The sequence below is a fragment of the Bos grunniens genome, chromosome 23 (assembly GCF_055505025.1).
Source record: "Bos grunniens cultivar Pamir isolate PY7600 chromosome 23, Bosgru_T2T1.0, whole genome shotgun sequence".
NCBI classification, from domain to species: domain Eukaryota; kingdom Metazoa; phylum Chordata; class Mammalia; order Artiodactyla; family Bovidae; genus Bos; species Bos grunniens.
In genome coordinates, this window is record NC_141187.1 from 43,295,509 (window position 1) to 43,316,344 (window position 20,836).

Genomic DNA, 20,836 nt, shown 5'->3' on the forward strand with positions numbered 1-20,836 from the left:
TTAACTGGGTAGTGGTTACATAAGAATATGAATTTGACTGTCAAAATTCAAGAAACTGTATACTTGGAATGGGTGTTTGATGATGTAAATTATGTATCAATAGACATTTGCTAACTTGAAATTATAATAACACACACACCACTATGTGTGTGCAAGCAGGCTCAGTCATATCCGACTCTTTGCAACCCCATGGACTGTATAGCCTTTTAGGCTCCTCTGTCCACGGAATTGCCTAGGCAAGAATACTGGAATGGATTGCCATTTCATGGGTTGTCATTTTGTTCACAGACCAAAAAAATGACACTTTACTTCTCACAGGGGCCCAGTCCCTTAATCAGCACTTTTTAGCTTTACTTCACACAGCAATAGGCTAGTTAACTGCTTTCTCATATTATAATTACCAACATGCTGAAAACAGATTGAAAGACACATTCACTGTACCAACAGTAAGTAGCAAGTGTCAAAAGAAATCAGAAAAAACTCAAAATATGGGAGAAAATACAAGGCTAAATAAAGCAGCTGTTGTAAAAAGTTCTTAAAGCAGTCTATTCTTTAAAAGAAACCTTGTGGATGGCAAATACATACAACCGATGAAGGCAAGCAACTCACAGCCAGTTCTCAGAGCAGCTCTTACCAGTGCAAATCTGACCGCAGAGAAAGCTGTTTCATTTAGGGGCAGAACTCCTAGTTTTATCAGTTTTCTACCTTGCACGTGTATAACACATGGTACATTGTTACCCTCTATTTTGTCCTCTTGTTAAAAAAAAACTAAAAAACTCAGGATTTTCATGTATTTAAATGGATTTAGAATACAGAAACTGATGCATAGGTCAAAGCTGTCTTCCTATACCTCCATGGGAACATTAAAATATTATTTAATACAAGATAATGAGAGTCATGACAATAATTAAGTACCAATACTTTAAAAAGTGCATTTTAAGCCTTTGGGTATGTAGGTAGGGCTAAACCCTAACATATCCATAAAATGTGGCTGTCAGAAAAAGTCATTACTGGAAGATCCCAGAGAACTGAGGTTTCATACCATTTTAGTGGCTGATGTGAGAGTACAAAGAAGATTAAAAAATTGGAGGGTAGTATTTAACTAGATGGGAGGTAATAAAAGGAGGAGGATTTCTTACAGAATGCTTTCATATTCTTGAGGCCACAAAAGCATTCCTACGCAAGACGTAAAACCCGCAAAGTAAAGCCAAACCGGACTACAGGGGAGTTTAAAACTCACATGAGAAGAGGCCACTGAAGGGCAAAGGGCACAAGGACACACAGTATGTTTGAAAAGTAAAGAACAGAAAGAGCTCTGACAAAAAGCAGTAAGAAAAAATAAGTAAAAGTGGGCAGGTCACGAACAAAAGAAATATGGACACTCAGCAGGCCAATGAAGAATGCTCAGTACAAAGAAATGCAGATCCAACGGTGATGAGTCACATGTAATTCATTAGCAGAAACTAAATCAGCTTTATAATACCAAGTATTGGCAAGAAGGAAGAGAAATAAAGATTCTCTATACACTGTTGGTGAAAATGTAAGTTAGTTAAGCCTTTTCCGAAGGGAGAAAAAAAAATCTCTTCCAACTATAAAAACTGAGCACATACCCTAGCAAATCTATGCCAATATGCCCACATGTGTGAAAGATGTACCAAAAGAAATCTGATTTTAAGTAAACAAAACAGAGTTAACAACCTAAACGTCTACTGAGTGCTTCCTAAATGCCAGGCACTCTTCTAGGAAGGTAATCATAAGCAAGTGGCTGTATACACTCCAGTACACAGGTCCTGTCAGGAAGCACACAGCGTTAGAGAATGGCATGGGAACACCGACAGACACAGTTATGAGAAAAGGCTAGAGCACACAACAGGACCCCAGAGTCCATTATTAAAACGGGCCAAAAAGAAGAAAAGGGTGGGGGGAATCCCGTATACACGTCTAGGTAAATATGAGCCTAAACGCAGAGCAAGTGCACAGAGTAGGAATGCATAAGGGACACATTTTGCTCTTAACACTTCTGAATTTGACCTTGAAGTCAAAATTAAATTAAACTCAAAGTTAATTTGAATTTTGCATACCATGATGTATTCATATCGTTTTTCTTTGGTCATCATGTGAGTCACAATTCAGTGAAGAATGAAAAGATAGACAATCTGGGCCAAATACAAAATGTCCTGGACAGGTCACCTGGCAAACCAGTCACTTACTACAAGTCATCTGTGCAGAGTGCCGGGGAGCCACCGCCCACATGCACGTTTTATATTTTATATATATATGTATGTGTGTGTATATATATATATATATATATATATATTAATTGAGCTACAGGGCATATGGGATCTTAGTTCCCTGACGAGGGACTGAACTCACATCCCCTGCGTTGGAAGCCTGGAATCTTAACCACCGAACCACAAGGGAAGGCCCCCACACACAGATTATATTCAGCTCTCTTGCACTTACAAAAACCAAACACTGTCAAACTTAAAACCTACATCCAAACCAGTCATTCAAGTACCAGCTAATGCATGATGAAGCTGAGTTATCACTCACCTGGTGGCATGACTTCATAGCACTTGGATCTCCAAGCTAATGATAACACATAAGTGGCAAAAAAATAAAAGATCACAAGTTAAAACCAAAGGGTTGGGAATTCCCTGGCAGTCCAATGGTAGGGACTCTGCACTCTCACTACTGCGGGCCTGGGTTCAATCCCTGGTCAGGGAACTAGGATCCCACAAGCCTCTTGGCATGGCAAAAAAAAAAAGAAAAAAACCCAAAGGGTTCTGGCCCTTTATATCCCACTTCAATGGCTTAGAAGAAACTGCACTAAATGAACTACCTGTGGTACAGGTTCAAACACCGTATTTGAAGACTGTCACCAAGAATCTCCTAGGAATCTCATTCTCCCACTGACAACCTAGGATCTCCTAGGAGATCGTCATTCTCCCACTGACAACGGATTCTTTTTTTTTTAAACGGAGAAGAAGGGGAGAACCAAGAAGATTATAGGAACAAGAGAATCCAAAATCTAATTTTTTTTCTAAATTGGAAGGAAAAAAACTGAGAAACTAATTTCTCAACTTGGCCCTGCTGTAGTTTAACTCGAACACATTTGAGAGGAGCTACATTACTACAGCTGAATTAGAGCCAACATTTACTTTGGCAGAAAAAAGCCAAAGTCATTGAAGTTTTTTTTTCTTATTACTTCTAAAAGTGCTACACTACTAAAGTCCTTTTTTAACGGATAAGCAAGAGCAACCTTCAAATTGTCCAAAGTCAAAGAGTTCAGAGGAGGGAAGCAGACATTGAATAATACACACACACACACATCACGCGACGTCCACCTTGCAGTCTGGATGAAGAGGGTCCTAATGTTTACCACGCGTTCCTTCAACTTCTCTACTGGGAAATCCCTCATAATGTGAAAAGTCCAGGCAAGAGATTTAATCAGATTTATCTGGAGGATCCTTGAGATAAGGTTAAAAATGAGAATGACAATGAACACGGACTAACTGCCTACCAATAGACCTGAAAACCCATCCAGGCCAGTACACCGGAAGAAGCACCACAGAGCCACCTGCCTGTCAACAACACTGCCTTTGCCCGTGAGGTTCTCCCAGAACAAGATCAAGGGCCCCGCACCTAGTGATACTCACTAGCAGTATCAACACAGAGCAGGAGCTCCGCCTTTTCCAAACTGAGTCTTTCAAGGTAGCAGGAGCTCACCAGTGGTGACAGGGAAGAAAGACAATACAATCAGGGCCGCAAAGGACCATGACCTTGACAGGAAAAGGGACAGAAAATGAACAGCAATGTATGCTGCAGATGAGACCAGCCTGAGACTGCTCTAAGAAAGGGTTTCAGGTAATGCTTGAAGAGCTAAGATTTTTCTCCCATAAGCAATGGAGAGCTATGGAAGATTTGAGCAGGAAAGTAACTTTTTCTTTTCTCCATGAAAGATGACTGTGACAACAGGGAAGTTAAAGGAGACAGAATCTCACCCTTTCGAAGGCAAAAGGAGAAGCGGGTGGCAGAGGATGAGATGGTTAGCTAGACTCAGTGGACATAAATCTGAGCAAATCCCAGGAGATAGTGAAGGACAGGGGATCCTGGTGTGCTGCAGTCCATGAAGTGGCAAAGAGTCAGACACAACTAAGCGAATGAACAGCAAACTCAAACACACAAAAAGTGCAGATAAATACGGTATAATTTAAGTACAAGAAAGTTGTGCTGAGGGAGAAGAGACGTGACAGCAGAATTTTAATGCAAGCGGAGTCAAGTAGGAAGGAAGCTAAAGAAACATTCATGACCCCAGACTACCCCTGAAAATAGGAAGCATGGTGTGCCATGAATCCATATACATGGCAAGTCAGGTTCAGGACACTTTAAAAATAAAACACCTAACAATTTCAAACCTCAGCAAGGACACAGATGTTGCTGGCAGGAGTGTAGTGCATCAATCATTTCAGAGAACATTTTAGTTCTTACTAACACTGAAAATCACACACCCTCTGACCAGACAACTGAAACCCTAGCTCTGTGCAGGAAGACAACTTCCGATAGATATGAGTCAGGAGATACAAAAATGAGGGTCAGTCACAGTTAGTAGCAAAAAACAAAAAAGGAAGCAGCTTACTATCCATCAGCAACAGGCATATAATAATTAAATAGGCTTTCTCAGGGGAAAAATATTCAATCTCAAAGCATTTCCTCCCTGGGTCCCATTCCGAATGTAAACTCTTTTTCCCTTTCTCAGGGAGACAGCCCTCAGCCCTACAGCTTCTCTTTTCTTTGCCTGGACACTGGACACTTCCCCTCTTCTGCATCCTTCACTAGCACCCACCCAACACACACCCAACATGGCCCCCTGTATCCCTGCTGTGAGAAGGCAAAGGAAAACCTTTTTTGAAGTTAATAAATGGAAGTGCCCACAAGGCCAGGTTCCAATCCCGGCTGTGTCCTCCCCAGCGCAGGGTGGGACCAGCATCTCGGGCCATCAGTGGGGTAAGCCTAGGTGATTCAGTTCTTCCCCAAATTTTGAAAACTAGTTCTCAACTCTTTTTTATCCTTTAATTAGAATGCCTTCTTTATACTCAGGTGGTTCAGACGGTAAAGAATCCACCTGCAACGCAAGAGACTTGGGTTCGACCCCTGGGTCAGGAAGACCCCCTGGAGAAGGAAATGGCTACCCACTCCAGTATTCTTTCCTGGAGAATCCCACGGACAGAAGCTACAGTCCATGAGGTCGCAAAGAGTTGGACATGACTGAGAATCTCCCTTTCCTACTCCTTGCGTTCAGAAATATTCAATCCCTCCCCCTCCCTTCTCTTCCTCCCCTCCCTTCCTTAAAAATCCTTCTCCCTCCTCTCTGCCCATGTGGGTTCAGTACCATCAGGGGAAAACCTCACACAAAATGAGAAACTCAGCAGCCAGGGCTAGACTAGGCCTGGGGTGCTGCTACCAACTCCAGGAGTCCCCAGCACCCAGCAATCTGGGCTCCGCAGTGAGTTTCTACAACAGCTGGTTAACCTCTGCCCCATCCACTCCTCCACACCAATCCCCTCCTGCAGCAGGCTGGCAGGTTTGCCAGATGAGACCGTGGGGGTGGACCCTTCCATTCCTGCACTGCATCTCCCTTAGTTACCGATCACCAGCCACACTGACGGGTCTTTCATACTTTTTGCTGGGGTTAATTTTATCCTTGCACCTTCTGCAGCATGCTCCAACAGTATTCTGCCCCCCCAAAAATGGTTTCTGCTCTCTCTCCATTTAACCATATTCTTCTTGCCAACTTTCTCCTGAAACTTCCCCAGGCATTTCTAACTAGATGGAATCCTTGTTTATCTATTAGTAAGCTATATAATATACATTCTTCCTCTTTTTTCTTCTTGAAATAGATATGTGTGATGCTTCAGTAATAGCTACTTAATTTATAACAATCACTATTTTACCTTATTAAGTTATTGTGTTCAGCAGATACCTTAAAATGCAAAATGAGGCCTGCTGGACCTTGATTAGAGATTTCAGTTGTAGTAGTAGTTCCTCTTTTCATCTGAGTACCCTGAAAGGGGCTGGCTGACAACCCTTAAGACCTTTACCCAGGAGAGAAATGGGTCAAAATCTCTACGCCTAGACATCTTGGGGTACAGAAATATCTTCTCATTATTAAAACTATGCACAATGGAGAGAAAGGGGCTCAACTCTAGCTCCTCCTATATCCCACACAGCTTCAGACACTTCTCTCAAAAGCTAAGAGTGGTAATAAAAATAAAAGGTTAAATTGTGCTTCACAGATACGTGAGAATATGTACTGTTTATATTCTTTAATACTTAAATCTGTTGTTTAGCAGGCCAGGCAGTTCAAAGTGTGGTGCTTTCTACCGTGAAGAGAATTCCACAAAGACCTCTTACTTACGGACATTTGAAGGGACTGTGGTTTTCTAATGAAATACATGGTACTAAAATGTTTGCTTTGTCAAATGTGTTCCCTCTTCCTTAAAAGTATACCTAGGGCTTGCCTGCTGATGGCCTTTTAAGTTGGGGGAAAGTCCAAAAAACAGTCAAATTGTGTCAAGCCTATTACCAAGAAATTAGCAGAGCAACTTCGTGTTAGTCACCGGAGATGCCAGGTGGCATGGATGAAACACAAAGACCACCCCTGAAAGGGACAGCCCAGCACGTCTGTTCCTGTCCCTGACCATGTACACAGGCCAAGAAAACCCCTGTTCCATGTCACAGGGCCCCAGGATCTCTGCCCCGGTGCAGGGCAGGCAGAGGGGAAAATGATAGCAGATGTGGGGCCTCTAGTCAATGGGCTGTCAACTAGGTGGACATCCTCAGGCCACCTCTACAAAGACAGGGGAATGGAAGGATCCTTTCATTGTTCCAGGAATGACCTTCCACCTCCGAATAGCCAGCCCACCCTAGCCAGCAGTCCTCCTCCTCCAGCTCTCCTAGTGCTCGATACGTATGTGACCTCACCAAGTCCAATGGGACACACAGATTTACACGGCTCCCCAAAGGTATCGACAAATGTATGCTTTATGTCTCCAGGGACACTTTTGGACTCCTTCTGGACAGTGATCGCATCCCTTACGCCCTTTTTAAGGTCCCTGACCACATAGAATGCCTAAGCATTTTAACAGATATGCAAAACTGAATGGGTCTGCATTGTTCTGGTTTTTCTGCAAGTCAGCTAAAATTGGACATTCAAGGGGAGGAGAGGGACCGACACAAAATTAAATTAACTAGGACATTTATCAAGTCAAACATTAGGTCACGGAAACAGAAATGAAGACAACATCCATCCACCTCCTCCTTTCCTGCCTCTCTTCCTCATCAGCATTAATGCTAAGAGAAATGCAAATTTTCTTTTTTGTCTCAAAATTAAGGCGGTCAGTTTTTATCCCCCTACAAGCTGCTTGTTGAACGTTTTGTATCTACACAGAAGCACTAAACAGCCTCACCACTGTACTCATTAACTTTTCTCCTTTAAAGAAAATAACCCCACTGCCCCAAAGCCCCACTATTCATGGCTTGTTCTGCAAACCCCATTGGACGAGACATACCAGAAAACTGCTCGTCCCATTTCATGCAGTACCTTCCCCGTGGCAGTGACACAAGCAATTAAGCTAACATATCAGTGTTCCAAGAGGACGGGAAGAGACCAAAGTCTCAACTTTCCTAAACGGAATGGAATCTCCCCACTAGAGAAGCAGGGTTCAGCGGGTGAGAAAAGGGAATTGCAGTGCAGTTAAATTCACTACTTAATAATACAAGACCATAATCAACTGCAAGTCCTTGAACTTACATTATACCTTTCTACTGGGATGTGCTTGTAATTTCAAATGTGTTACTGTAAAAGCCTGGCCATTGGAGAGACAAGAGACTGGGCGGGGGTGGGGGTGGGGGAGTAAAATGGACTTTAATTAAAATATGAATAATCCAAGTCCAGCTAATTCAAAGCATCTGACTCAAACACCTAGTCAGCTGGGAAACAGCAGCTGCTTCCAATTACAAGTGATTCTGAATTAACTGGTATCAGCATCTCATGAAGAAGCTGGGGATGGAGGACTTTCCTGATTGAGCTGCGAGTTAGACCTTCTGAAAGGAGGAAACGCCAAAGATCCAAAGGCCTGTCTCCAGAAGCTCTTTCGAGGTCAGGACAGTTTTCCAGCTTGTTCTCATCTTTGCCTCTGACCCCAAGGGCTCACATCTGTGCTAGCCCTTGCACCTTGCATCCTGTTCTTGAACCCTCGCCCAGACTCATCTCTGCAAAGCAGACCCAACAGCTCTTCCTGCTCGCTGCACATTTCCTTGACCCCAAGTCACAGAGATCCAGGTAACCCCGCAAAACCAACTTTTAACCCTATCACACAAACTGGAAGTCTGACAGGCTCCTGCAGTCTGGTGGCCTCTCCGGAGACTATAAATCAAAGGCCTATCCAAAACCTCCTTTGGCCCAGAGACTAGGACCAGCAGCCTCCTGTGGAAAGAATATTCCAGAAGGACAACCAGCTTCTAACTGCAGGTGGAGCTTTAGACCATCAGATTGTCAATAGCTTTTTCAGGGTCCCACTTGCGAGATTAAGGAATGGGGAAGAAAGGAAAAAAAAAAAAACAACAAGAAAAGGAGGAGTAAAAACCTTTAAAATCTTCTTCTTAGACCCTAAGACCCTACAAAGACTAAAGATGCCAAGGATCACCAAGAAGAGAAAAAAAATCCAGAATCAAGAGTCGAATTGCTGACTCTGGTCTACTAATTACCCCTTCACACATAAAGATGCAAGTTCTAAAACTCTCCCTCTCCCGTCCTGAGCCCTGCATTAATAAACCACTGGAACAATCAGTTACTAGGCTGTGTTAAATTATCTGAATGAAGGCAAATTAATTTGAGCCTCAGACCCCAACTCACTGCTGAACTGCCCTTTCTCCACACATTTCCTGCCTTACAAATAGCACACACTTGTTCAGAACAAAATACTAGATAATACATAGAAACCTTTAGCTTTTCTGTGAACATAAAATAGAATCACAACATTCTCTAGTTGACAAACCAAAAAAAGAATTATCTTTAAAGAAATATGCAGAACAGTAAGGACACCCCTTTAAATACTCACAAAATACAAGAAACATTTTCATGTCTAAAAATATTTTTTAAAGATAGGAAAGCGGAAAGATAAGACTATTCTGAAGGAGATACAAAAAACAACAATAAGTTCTTTGGTGAGTAGCCCCACAAGAATGAAGTTGATCTTCAGAAATTCAAAACCAGGGCCCTACTAATTTACATTACTTCCTTAAAAAAAAAAAAAAAAATCATGCTTCAAATAAAGTCCTTAAAAACAATTTTTTAAAGAACATAACCATTATTTGAAAAATCACTTCCTTACTTTTCTAAATAAGAGCTGGTCCCAGGGGAGACCTGGGGGCGGGGCGGGGGACAATAGTAGAAGCAAGGATTATAAACACATCCCTTTAAAAGCTTTAATCCTTTTGCTATTGAATTCAGCACACATAATTAATTTACAGAGAACCCACTATGTGTATTTAATATTATTAGCAAATTAAAAATATTTTTTAAAGTCAAAATGATTTTTGAACATGAATGTGGTAGAGACCAGGAAACACAATTAAACAATACGAGGAGGCTGCAATGTTTCCAAGCAGAAGGAATCCACCCCCAGCCACCCACCAAAACGGATCAAGTACAATAAAGAATGAAGACCCATAAAATCTAGTAAGCAACTCTGAATCATCCTTCTCTGTAAATAGCCACTTACTAGGTATTGTTTCATACACTGTTAACAATACGTAATATAATGATAATCTAGTATCATATCTTTTATCCTGAGGGGGAAAAAAATCACTTAAAAAATCATTAAAATTCTGTTTTTAACACTTGAGAGAACACTTTTTACAGAACCACAGGGAGCTGGGTTTATAAATCCAGTGACAGGGTGGTAGTGATAATTTGTTGTTGTTTCGTCACTCAGTCTTGTCTGACTCCTCTGTGACCCCATGGACTGGAGCCCACCAGGTTTCTCCATCCATGGGATTTCCCAGGCAATAATACTGGAGTTGGTTGCCATTTCCTTCTCCAGGGGATCTTCCCAGACTGGGAATCAAACTGCATCTCCTGCACTGCAGATGGATTCTTTATAGCTGAGCTACTAGGGAAGCAGTAATAATAATTACATTTCAGTAAAAATAAATAAATAAAATGTATATCTGAGCCAGACATTCAAAATTACATGACATATACACTATACTATTTATGACTCCCATTTTACAGTTTTAAAAAACTGGGACACAGACAGATTACATAAATGACAAGAATCAGAATTGAAACCCAGGGCTGCATAACACCCAGGCAGCACTGCCCACCTGGATGAAGACAAGCACAGCCTTCCAAGTGAAACAAGAGCAAGATTCAAATCTCCCCTGGGCATCGGGGAGGCCAACTCTGGCCCTTTCCTCTGCCTTGCTTCCTCCCTCAACTGCAGTTTGAGGGGAAACAGCCACTTCACAGGACGGTAAGGTGTGAAGGGATGAAACACCGCTATGGTAAATATCTAAGTAGGTATGAATCCATGGTACCTTCCAATAGAAAACTTCTCTTTAAAAAAAAAAAAAATATATATATATATATGTATGTATGTGTGTAAGCTTTCAAGATGAACTCTGGACAGAACCCAGCAAAACTGCAATGGCCCTACACAGAAATCCCTGAGCCTGCTCTGTGTTTACCAAATGAGACATGACAGAGTTTGGGGAAACACATGACATGATACAGACAGTACATTATAACTAGTTGTCTGTAAGGAAACACCAGGCTTTCTTCCAGAACGAAAATTAAAGAACGGGCCTCAGGAAGGAGAGCTTATAGGACACTGGGCCAAAAGAGGCTGTTTGATGAAATGATGATGAGGTTTTACAATCCCATCACTGTTTTAAAACAGCTTTCGATTGGGGCAGAATGACTACCACGGTCTTCAGTCCCTGTTATGTCCCCTAAGGTGAGTTTTCAAACTTTTCTTTGATAGAGGAGATCTTATGAGAACTCCCCAGCTGCTCTGGTTGAGACAGAGACACGGAGAAAAAAAGGAGAGAACCACTGCACAAACCACCCACAAAATCAAAACCCTTGCGAGGGCCATCTGCTGAGAGCCTGCAAGCCAGGCAGCATCTCCAGCCCCACCACAGACCCACTGGATGAGAAAATGCCTTGTAACTAGATCCCTGTGTGATGGGCGTGAAGTGGCAGAAAACCTCCTGGAACCTTCAGTTCAATTCAGTCGCTCAATTGTGTCCAACTCTTTGCAACCCCATGAATTGCAGCACGCCAGGCCTCCCTGTCCATCACCAACTCCGGAGTTCATTCAGACTCACGTCCATCGAGTCGGTGATGCCATCCAGCCATCTCATCCTCTGTCGTCCCCTTCTCCTCCTACCCCGAATCCCTCCCGGCATCAGAGTCTTTTCCAATGAGTCAACTCTTCGCATGAGGTGGCTAGAACCTTACGTGGTCTCAATCCTGGATTCCCTCCCACATCCTTCTCCGCCACAAGAGTATAAAAGACACAACTGGACAAATAACACAAAGTAGATAATAAATACTTGCAGAATTAAAGCTGAATAAAGTGCAAGGGAAGTCGAGCTACAAATGTCTAGGAAGATCAGAAGTCACAATGTTCCCACCATACACGACAACTTCTCAGCTAAGGAAAACTTAACTGTACAAAGTCCCACCGCTTTTCCAGGCTGAGCAAAACCCCAAACCAGAGCCCAACACCTCTACAACACAGTCACTGTCAAGTCCAAAAGTACAGTTCCAAGTTCCAGGCCCCAGGACACACCAGCCTTGCAGGCAACAATTCTACACCTACAAAATGAGACAAGACTGTCAGAATACCTAAGAAATGGTTAGGATCAAATACATGAAAATACCCAAGAAAGATCCTGAGTATATCATTTCCTCAGCCGAAGAAAAGTGCTAGAATCTACAGAAAAACACGAGTATGTTCCTTTTGTATGTAATTCCTCGTGTCTTTAAGATACAATTCATTGTGTCTGTAATAGTCTCATCATGCTCTACTGACAGAACTAGCCCGTGCCAACTCCTTATCTTCAAAAAATTGTTATTTTCAATAAAAATTAATTTTCAATAAAATTTTTAATTAATTTTCAATAAAAACAAAAATACCCTTCCAATGCAGAGGCTGCAGGTTAGATCCCTGGTCAGAGAACTAAGATCCCACATGACTCGTAGCCCAAAAGAAACCAAAAAAAAAGAAGCACTATTGTAACAAATTCAATGAAGACTTTAAAAATCCCCGTCACCAAATACTAAATGTGCCTCTTCAATCTGTGAGACAGATTCTCAGTTTCCTTCCTGTTGACAATCCAGGTGGTGACTTGACTCCAGCCCATCTCTACAGTCAGCACTGCAGACAACAGGGAGGGGTTCCTCGCAAACGCACTGGTTAGTGAATACGTGCAAAACCTCCAAGACGAAGTACATGACCAACCCATCACCCAAGAAAATGCTGAGAGGTACCCCCAAAGTACACTAAAGGATTAAAAAGCCAGTGTGAGAAGGCAGTTATCAAGTCAGAAACTCTTACGCTTTAGAAGTTTTACAGCCCAGAGGCTAGGTCCAGGGTTGGGGGTGAAGCAGGACGCTCAGACAGTGTGAGGAGACAGAAGCCCCTGAAAGGTTTTCTTCCTCCAAGGAGGAGGCAAGCACCTAACAAAGGGGCCCCCAAGAGCTGACAGGTCACACATCTTCTGATAAACTCTGCTCTGCGAGGTTCCCCAAGCAAGGATCAGACAAGGAGGCCTTCCACTTCCCAACTGGGAGCACCCACTGGGCACGTTCCACCTTGCCTGCCTGAGGCACAGGCCTGACTTGAAGAGATTTAACAAAAGAGTTGCAGAGCCCCAACTTCCTTGACTTTAATTAAACCTGGCTTCCACTTCTGAAAACCCCTCGTTTTTATTTTGTTTTCTAGTCCCACAACTGCTTTTCAACGTGAGATGCTGTATAAAGGAGAAGCAAATTCTTTGCAGCTGCGTTGTGAGCATCCTGCCAACTGGAGCCAGGAAGAAGAGCTCCCATGTTAAAAATGTCCGACTGGGAGATTCACAAACCAGCGGGGGAGATGGACGGAGGAGAGGAAGACGTGTGTGTGTGTACAATCAGCAGAAAGCTCCCTTTTATGTTTGGAAGTCCCAGGGGCCTCTGGAGGCTCGTCATGCTTCAGTGGCTGTCACCCCCTCCCACGTTACCCCCTTTCTAAAGCCAGGGGCCTTTCCAGACACATCCTGCACAACCACTGCTCAGCGGTTCTTTCTTTCACCCCTTCTCGCCTGGCCTCCCCCCAGCAGTCCCGCCACCACCAGATGACGGCAAGAAATGGAAAAGGGAAGTAGCGACCGTTTTCCTCCGACCACAGAAGCCCGGAGTGAAGCTGAACTCCTGGACAGTCGCTTTGGCAAGTGAACTTTTTCGTTTCTATTAGTGGCAGCGAGATAACCGCAGTCAGCAGCAGAACTCAAAGCTGATGAGCCTTTGGTTGTGCTGCTAAAGCCCTCGTGTTCAAAACCCTAGCTGTGCCCTCTTAAAAAGCTAATTCAGGTCACCTGAGTGGGTCTGGAGATTCTGGATGAAATTTCTGCATCAGGGGATACGTCTGGGCTTTCCAGAGGGTAAAGTGGCGGCACGCCCCTCGGCACAGGGCCAGGGAGCAGTTGAGCAGTTTCATAAGCAGGCTTTCACGTCCACCCCACCCTCGGGGGCAGAGAGGGGTCCACTTCCCCCCATTTATCCTAGAGAGTATAGGACTAACCTCTCCTCCTCTAGGGCTCTGGGGCCAAGAGGGAGGAGCTCTGAATTGGCAAAATTCTGGGAGGCCGTGTGAATGCACTCAGGGAACCGCTTTTCCTTGTGTGACCCCTTGGATAAACAAGGCTATTTCCAGGGCCCCAAGTAACAGGGCCACACCCTCGGAATGTAGGTAAAACACACAGACCCCTGGAGATCTGCCTGCATGCAGCCCAGCAACCTCCAGGCCCATCCAGGTGGCGGACAGGAACAAAGAACTGTCAGACGAACAGCCGCGAGGCGCGGTACTGTCCTCAGTGATGAAACCTTGGAGAAATCTCACTCCTGCATCACAGCGGACTTCTAAAGGCAGGAGAGCCAATGAAACGTGGCTCCCCAAAAGACATTCAACAGCAGGGGTTGAAACAACCAACCAGAAAAAACTCATCAGACTTGGCCCACCCCGTGGCTGAGTATTCCGAGTCCCTCTGCGTTTTACTATCATTTGAAGTCTGATTCTAAGAACGTTCTACCTGCACAATTTCACAGCTGACACCCCGCCCGGGTGCACCTCTTGGGCACCTACAGCCCTCCTCGGCACCTACAGCCAGCTGGTTGGTAATCAGACGCGCCATCCCCAGTGGCTGACATCCTCGGACCTTTTGCTTCCCCTCAAACAGATCTCTGAACCTCTACATGGGAAAAGGAAAGGCACTGGGTTCTGTATCTCGTGCTAGTAAGCTGCTCGCCTGAGGGCGTGTCTGTGTCTGTGTGGAAGGCTGGGGGGTGCCGAGGTCAGGAGAATGACACTCCAGGAGGTTCAGGCTGTATGCTGACCTCACCACCTCTCCCCAAAGTCAAAGGAGAACCATTTATCAAACTATCTGCCATCCAGCGGGTTGTAGCATGTCAGCATTAGAGAGAAACACTGAAGTGCAGGCAGAAGGGAGGCAGTCACGCCTTGTCTTCCTGCAGGGAAGCATCTGCAACCCATTTCACAGTGCACAACACTTGAGGCCTGGTGATCTCCCAGGGGACTCAGCTGGTACGAAGCAGGGTGGCATTTAGAGCAGTTTACCCGACAGGCAGGCAACTGAGGTCTCCAGGAATGGCGAGATGACATTCACGTGAAGACACACAGACACAGTCAGATACACGTTCACAGAACTTTCCAGGGAGAACGCGGTACTTTAAAACAAACCAACACAAGAACATGTTTCTGCCTCACAAAGATAATAAAAGCAAAAGGGGCTTTGATAAGCGATTCCTAAAGCCAAAAAATACAAAGCCAGGAGAAACAGGTGGACCAGTGCAGTCCCTGAAGGGCAGTCAAGCAGGAACAAGGCCTGGGACACAGCCCCTCGAGATGGTTTTCTCCCCCAGGGGCAGAAGAGTGGAAAAGGAAAAGAAACTATTTTCCTTTTCACCACTACTGTTCCAGGGTGAGTGTCACGGTCGGTGGGAGGGGCTTTAGGAAGAAAGTAAAAAAAAAAAAATCTAGACGGGGACTTCCCTGGTGGTTTACTGGTTGAGAATTCGCCTTGCAATGCAAGAGACATGGGTTCGACCCCTAGTTGGGGAACTAAGACCCCACGCGCCATGGAGCAACTAAGCCTATGCAACTACTGAGTCCGTGAGCTCCAACTAAGACCTGATGCGGCCTAATAAATACTTTTAAAAAAAAGTCCAGATGGATGTCTGAATGTGTTTTCTTACGGAAGTTCACTCTAAGAGTTAAAACGTACTTGTCCAAGACCACCCTCTCCCCTGGAGAGAGCTCCCTTCAAGGGAGGACAAACCAGGATCCTCAAACTGCTTCACCAGCATAAACCACAAGAACTCCTCGGACCCATTTGTCCTCCCGGCTCCAGATGCCCCGCGGGGAAGAACGGAGAGACATAAAGGAGTGAGGGAGAACGCAAGTGACAGTTATTTGAGTTAAAGCTGAGCAGTACTGACCTTTAATTTGAAGACCCTGAGCCTCACGCCATCTTTTTTATGAATATGGGAGAGCACTTTGGGACCTTTCCAGCCGGGAGGAAGAAGCACCATTAGTCATCCCCGCTGGCTCAGAGACCTGACAAGCTCCACTCTGAAAACCTGTACAGGCTGGCCGCCACCAGTGCTGCCTTCCAACGCCATGAGGCAGGACTTTCAGACAGAGCCCTGAACCGAGAAGGGAACCAAAAATCAGTCAGATTAAAATGAAAGGGACGATCCTACCCTATCCAGTGAAATACCATGGGCACGGGTCCCAAAAGCGACTGGAGGCACTGCCATGGCTACACCAGCTCCCTGGGGAAGGGGGTCAGCATCCACTGAGGAGACCCCCCAGTTAGCTGCAAAGTGACCTGCCCGGTAGCTCCTTCTGTAGCCAAGAGGTAGCCTTCGCTGCGGAATCCACAGACATGAGAATAATTCCCAAAGCAGTGTCATTTCACAAAAGGAGTTCCACAGAGCTGAACGGAACGTTACTGCAGGGATACCTGAGGTCCCAGCTGACAGTCCTACACCTCTTTGGATCTAGGAGGATTACTAAGGCTTTAAAATTCAATTACAATTATGGACGGTAACAGGTGGGCTTCCGGGCTGGCTCAGACGGTAACAAACAGGCCTGCAATGCAGGAGGAAACATGAGTTCAATCCATGAGTGGAGAAGATCCCCTGGAGAAGGGAAACGGCAGCCCACTCTAGTATTCCTGCTTGGGAAATCCCAAGGACAGAGGAGCCTGGTGAGCTACAGTCCACAGGGTTGTAAAGAGTCAGACACAACTGAGTGCTAAAACAACAAGAAAAAACACACTAAAATGACGAGGGGAAAAAGAAGAATGGAAACCTGAGTTTGAGACGCAGAATTAAATGGACATGTATTCAGCCACCCCCACCTTGTGCAAAAGAGGGTCAGTCCCACAGCACAGCCCGGAGCAAGCGACTGTCCAAGACAGGGGCTAGGCCGGATCCGGCCAACATTACAAGGACAACCAACTGGTCCTGTCCCTTAGTCTTGTGCTTTTAAAGGGCAGTCGAGGTGCCAACTATTTTAAAGCCCCAACACACTAACTCTGTAAACAATAACGGCTGCAGCCTGCACACTGCGCACTGGAGTGGATTCCTCAACTTGGCCTCATCACTTATGCAGCTGATGAAACAAACACTGACAGCTTTTTTGCATTTGTAAAGGCCCCACAGCAGCTGTGGTGATCCCACCATAGAGCAATGAATTAAGCCTGAAACCCAGCTGGGTCTGAACAGAAGCCTTTTTTGCACAATACAGCAAGACGATCATTGTTAACCTAGGCATTATTGGGAAATATTCTGCATTATATTATAGGGCAGTTCTAACTCAATTCGTAAAATTAGCTCTAATAAGCAATTTCAGGAGGAGGGAAGTGGCATTTGCTTTAGAAATGGCACAAGCGTGCGCGTAGGTTATAGGTACACCACACAAAGGCAGGCTGACAAAACAGAACACAGATTTCCAGTTCAACAATGCAAAGTTTAAAACAGCAGCTCCTTCTTAGGTATCCATGGACATACACACACTCACACCTACTTTCTAAAGTGAGGTGGGTGGGTGTCTTACCTCACAAATCCTTCATGACTGAGCCACTACAGAGAAAACAGTGAGTACAGCCGTCTGCCCTTCAGGTAACATCAGTGACTGGAGCACAAGAGTCAATCTGGAACTGAGAGTTGTACCAGAAAAACCAGGGAGTGTGAAAAAGCGTGATTAATCCCATTACTAAGGAGTTTTTTTGACACTGAACTTGAGGAGTATGTGATAAATAAGATCCCCAAACTCTAACATGCTGGCCTTTGGCTTCCTCTTACCAGGAACCTCCAGGAAAGACACAAATACCCACCCCAAATCTCCATCACTTCCAGAGAACTAGAACCCTCCAAGTCCACCAAAGGCCTCCAGCATCCTTGGGTCATGGGGCTTTCTCAGTCCCCACCATTCTCTCTATCGCCTCATACTTTCGATGAGCACTTGAACGTGAGTAAAAATTGCCTGACTCAAGTAGGAAACTGATCTCATCTTTATTTCACAGCAATGTGGGAAAAATAAATCTGGGGGTTGGAAATCAGAACTATCAAAACATGGTACCACCCGTCTTCCTTAAAAGAACCCCCATTTCTTTTTTTTTTTCTAATTTTATTTTATTTTTAAACATTACATAATTGTATTAGTTTTACCAAATATCAAAATGAATCTGCCACAGGTATACATGTGTTCCCCATCCTGAACCCTCCTCCCTCCTCCCTCCCCATACCATCCCTCTGAGAACCCCCATTTCTTAAACAACTTTGTGGAGAGCCTTTTCTGATTTTTTAAGCATTTTTTGTTTAGGGAAAACTAGGCTTGGAAGGAGCAAGAAAATCAGGGGAACTTCTAGGCAGACAGTAGCTCTCTTTCCTGTACCTTTCAGCAAAGAATGTCGATATCAGCAACCACGACAAGGTCAAAACCAAAGGTGATGTAGGAAAACAGCTCCTCAGTCCTTCCCGGCTCCCAGAGAGGAGCCAGGGTTTTTAAGTCCTGGAGCCTCCCAAAACCACGTGGTAAATGCCATGCAGAGATTCACCTGAAGGCCAAAACAACAACCCAAACCCCTGAGCACCCACAGAAAGCCAACTAACCCATGATGAAATTCCAAGTCCCACCACTTTCTCATGCCTAACTGAGCTTGCAAAGGGGGAGAGGCAGGGAGACCCCTGTTGGACACCCACACACAGTGAAGAGTGGCAGTCAGGCAGGGAGGAAAGTGAGAACCACACCCCAAAAAGGCAAGGCAGCCACCCGAAAAGGAGAGGCCCCCACGCAGCCCTCTGCTGAGCAGAACACAGGAGGTGCAGGGACGCAGGCTGAGATGAACAGCTTCGTAGGTCAAAGAGCAGTAAATAAATGAAGTATTATTCAGACATAAAAAAGGAATTGAGTCCTTTTTATGGATACACACTACAATGCGAAGGAATCTCGAACACATCATGCCAAGTGAAAGAAGCCAGTCACAAAAGGCTGTGTACTGTTTGATTCCATTTACATAAAGTGTCCAGAACAGGCAAATTCACTGAGACATACAGTAGATTAGTAGTTGCCAGAGACTGGAAAAACTGGGATGAGATGTGGAGCGCATGCCAGGGGGTATGGAGTTTCTCTTTGGGGTGATGAAAAGGTTCTAAACTTGATCGCAGTGATGGCTGCACAACTCCAAATATACTAAAATCTACTGAACTGCTTAAGAGGGGAGGAAAAAAATCACATTCACATCCAAGATCACTCAGGGAAGACTGACATGCCTCGGATGCCTTTCGTCTTGAACCACCAGTGGAACGCCAAAAGAAACATAGCTGAAGACCTGCCAAAAGAACTGGAATAAGTGGAGGATATGAGTTTCTAAAAAGAAAGGCTAAAAGGGGCTGACACTTTGCTAAAGATGCAGCAGCCAAGGACAGCAATGCATGCCAAGCATATATATACATACACTCTGTAGTCAGACTGAAAAGTGTGATGAGCGGTAACTCTAATCTCCCCAAAAATAAAAAGTGCAACTGCAGTCTTCCTACTTCCCTGCAGCTATGTTGTGGGCTTTAATCAAGAGCATGACAGCCTACCATTTAAGTATATTTATCCGATGTCAGTGCCTACTTAGACTAGTCCCGTAAATTCGTTTTAAAACCATCTTTGGATTCGGAAATTGGGAAGGAAGCAGTTAGAGGAGAGACTCTAAAAGTACATTCAGAATCACTTTCTCAGCCTTAGAAATCTTTTCACACTCAACAGGGAGGATTCCGTGTGGTGGATGGGAGGAAAAAGGCAGCCACGAAGCACCATCCAGGTTTCCTTGGACAGTAAACAATGCCTATCTGGAGAAACAGGCAGTTAGGACTGAGCAAGGGGTTCTGTTCTTTATTGAGATGACCTCCGTGTACAAATACAGTAAAAGAACTCCCCTTACAATAGGTACCATTAAGGTCTTCATTTGTATTAAACAACTGTAAGCAAACAATGTTCAGCTGTAAAAGCCTTTGCAAGTCAAAGATAATGGCCTTCCTTGGTAAACTGACTGTTCTTTACAATCATCATTTATTCTCCCAAGAGGCTTTGCCTAGTGCTCCAATAAATTCTGGAAAGAAATAACATGACAACTTCAGCAAGTCTCATGTTAGACAGAAAGGAAAAAATAAAGTAGAAAGTGTGTTTCATTTGGGGCTCTCCAGTGTTCTTGCCTGGAGAATCCCAGGGACGGGGGAGCCTGGTGGGTTGCCACCTATGGGGTCACACAGAGTCGGACACACTGAAGTGACTTAGCAGCAGCAGCAGTGTCTGGGTAGCAAGCGCTTCATATAATTGGAGCAGAAGTGGAGTTAGGAGGGAAAAAAAAAAAGCGTATACAGACTTTTCAGCCTCAGATTTCCAAGTCACACCCGTCCTTCCCACCTCCCAGTGCTTCCAAGCTTACCAGAGTCAAAAGAAAACCCATTTTTATAGCATCATTAGAGTTTTTATTTATCACAAGTACAAAAGAGTGTACTTCTCCATGCGCTTCTCCGCGCTTTGCAAGTCCATATTTGTATTAGGAGTTTCCGCAGGACTACATGATGGTGTTTATACTGAGCTGGGGGAGGGGGGGTGGGGGAAAACCGTCCAGGAGAAAGAAAGAAGTAAGTATCCCCCACCTTCTTCCACCAGGAGACATGGCCTGTGGCTAAGATACGCCCAGAGTCTGGGACAAGCAGGCAAGTCAAAAGCGTTCTTCACTTAGAGGAGGTTCCCTTCCAGTCCATCTGCCACCTTTCAGATTCCAGCAAAGTTTAAACCACAATGGTTTGGAATCCTAATAGCAGTTTTGAGGATTATGACACAGAATGAGACTGTTCAAACATTGTTAAAGACACAGAACAGAATCATGCAGTCACTCACATCTACCAACTGCTACCCCAAGAAAACATTTATTAGATCCAGACTCTCCCTGGCACCATGTACGGTGAGAAAAGGTGATATTG

The 20,836-nt window shown here is 44.6% G+C and overlaps 1 protein-coding gene across 9 annotated transcripts in view; it reads right to left on the bottom strand.

The window, feature by feature from the left end:
* Positions 1 to 20,836, bottom strand: part of JARID2 (jumonji and AT-rich interaction domain containing 2) — a 230,442-nt gene that overhangs the window by 194,276 nt on the left and 15,330 nt on the right. Inside the window, exon 1 of one of the 9 annotated variants that reach the window (XM_086370204.1) lies at positions 15,788 to 15,989. The exons of the other annotated variants lie outside the window; for them this stretch is intronic. Coding sequence (XP_086226330.1) covers positions 15,788 to 15,880 — 93 coding nt within the window. The 5' untranslated portion in view covers positions 15,881 to 15,989. Of the gene's footprint in view, positions 1 to 15,787; positions 15,990 to 20,836 lie in introns of those variants that run through there. 9 annotated transcript variants of the gene reach the window in all.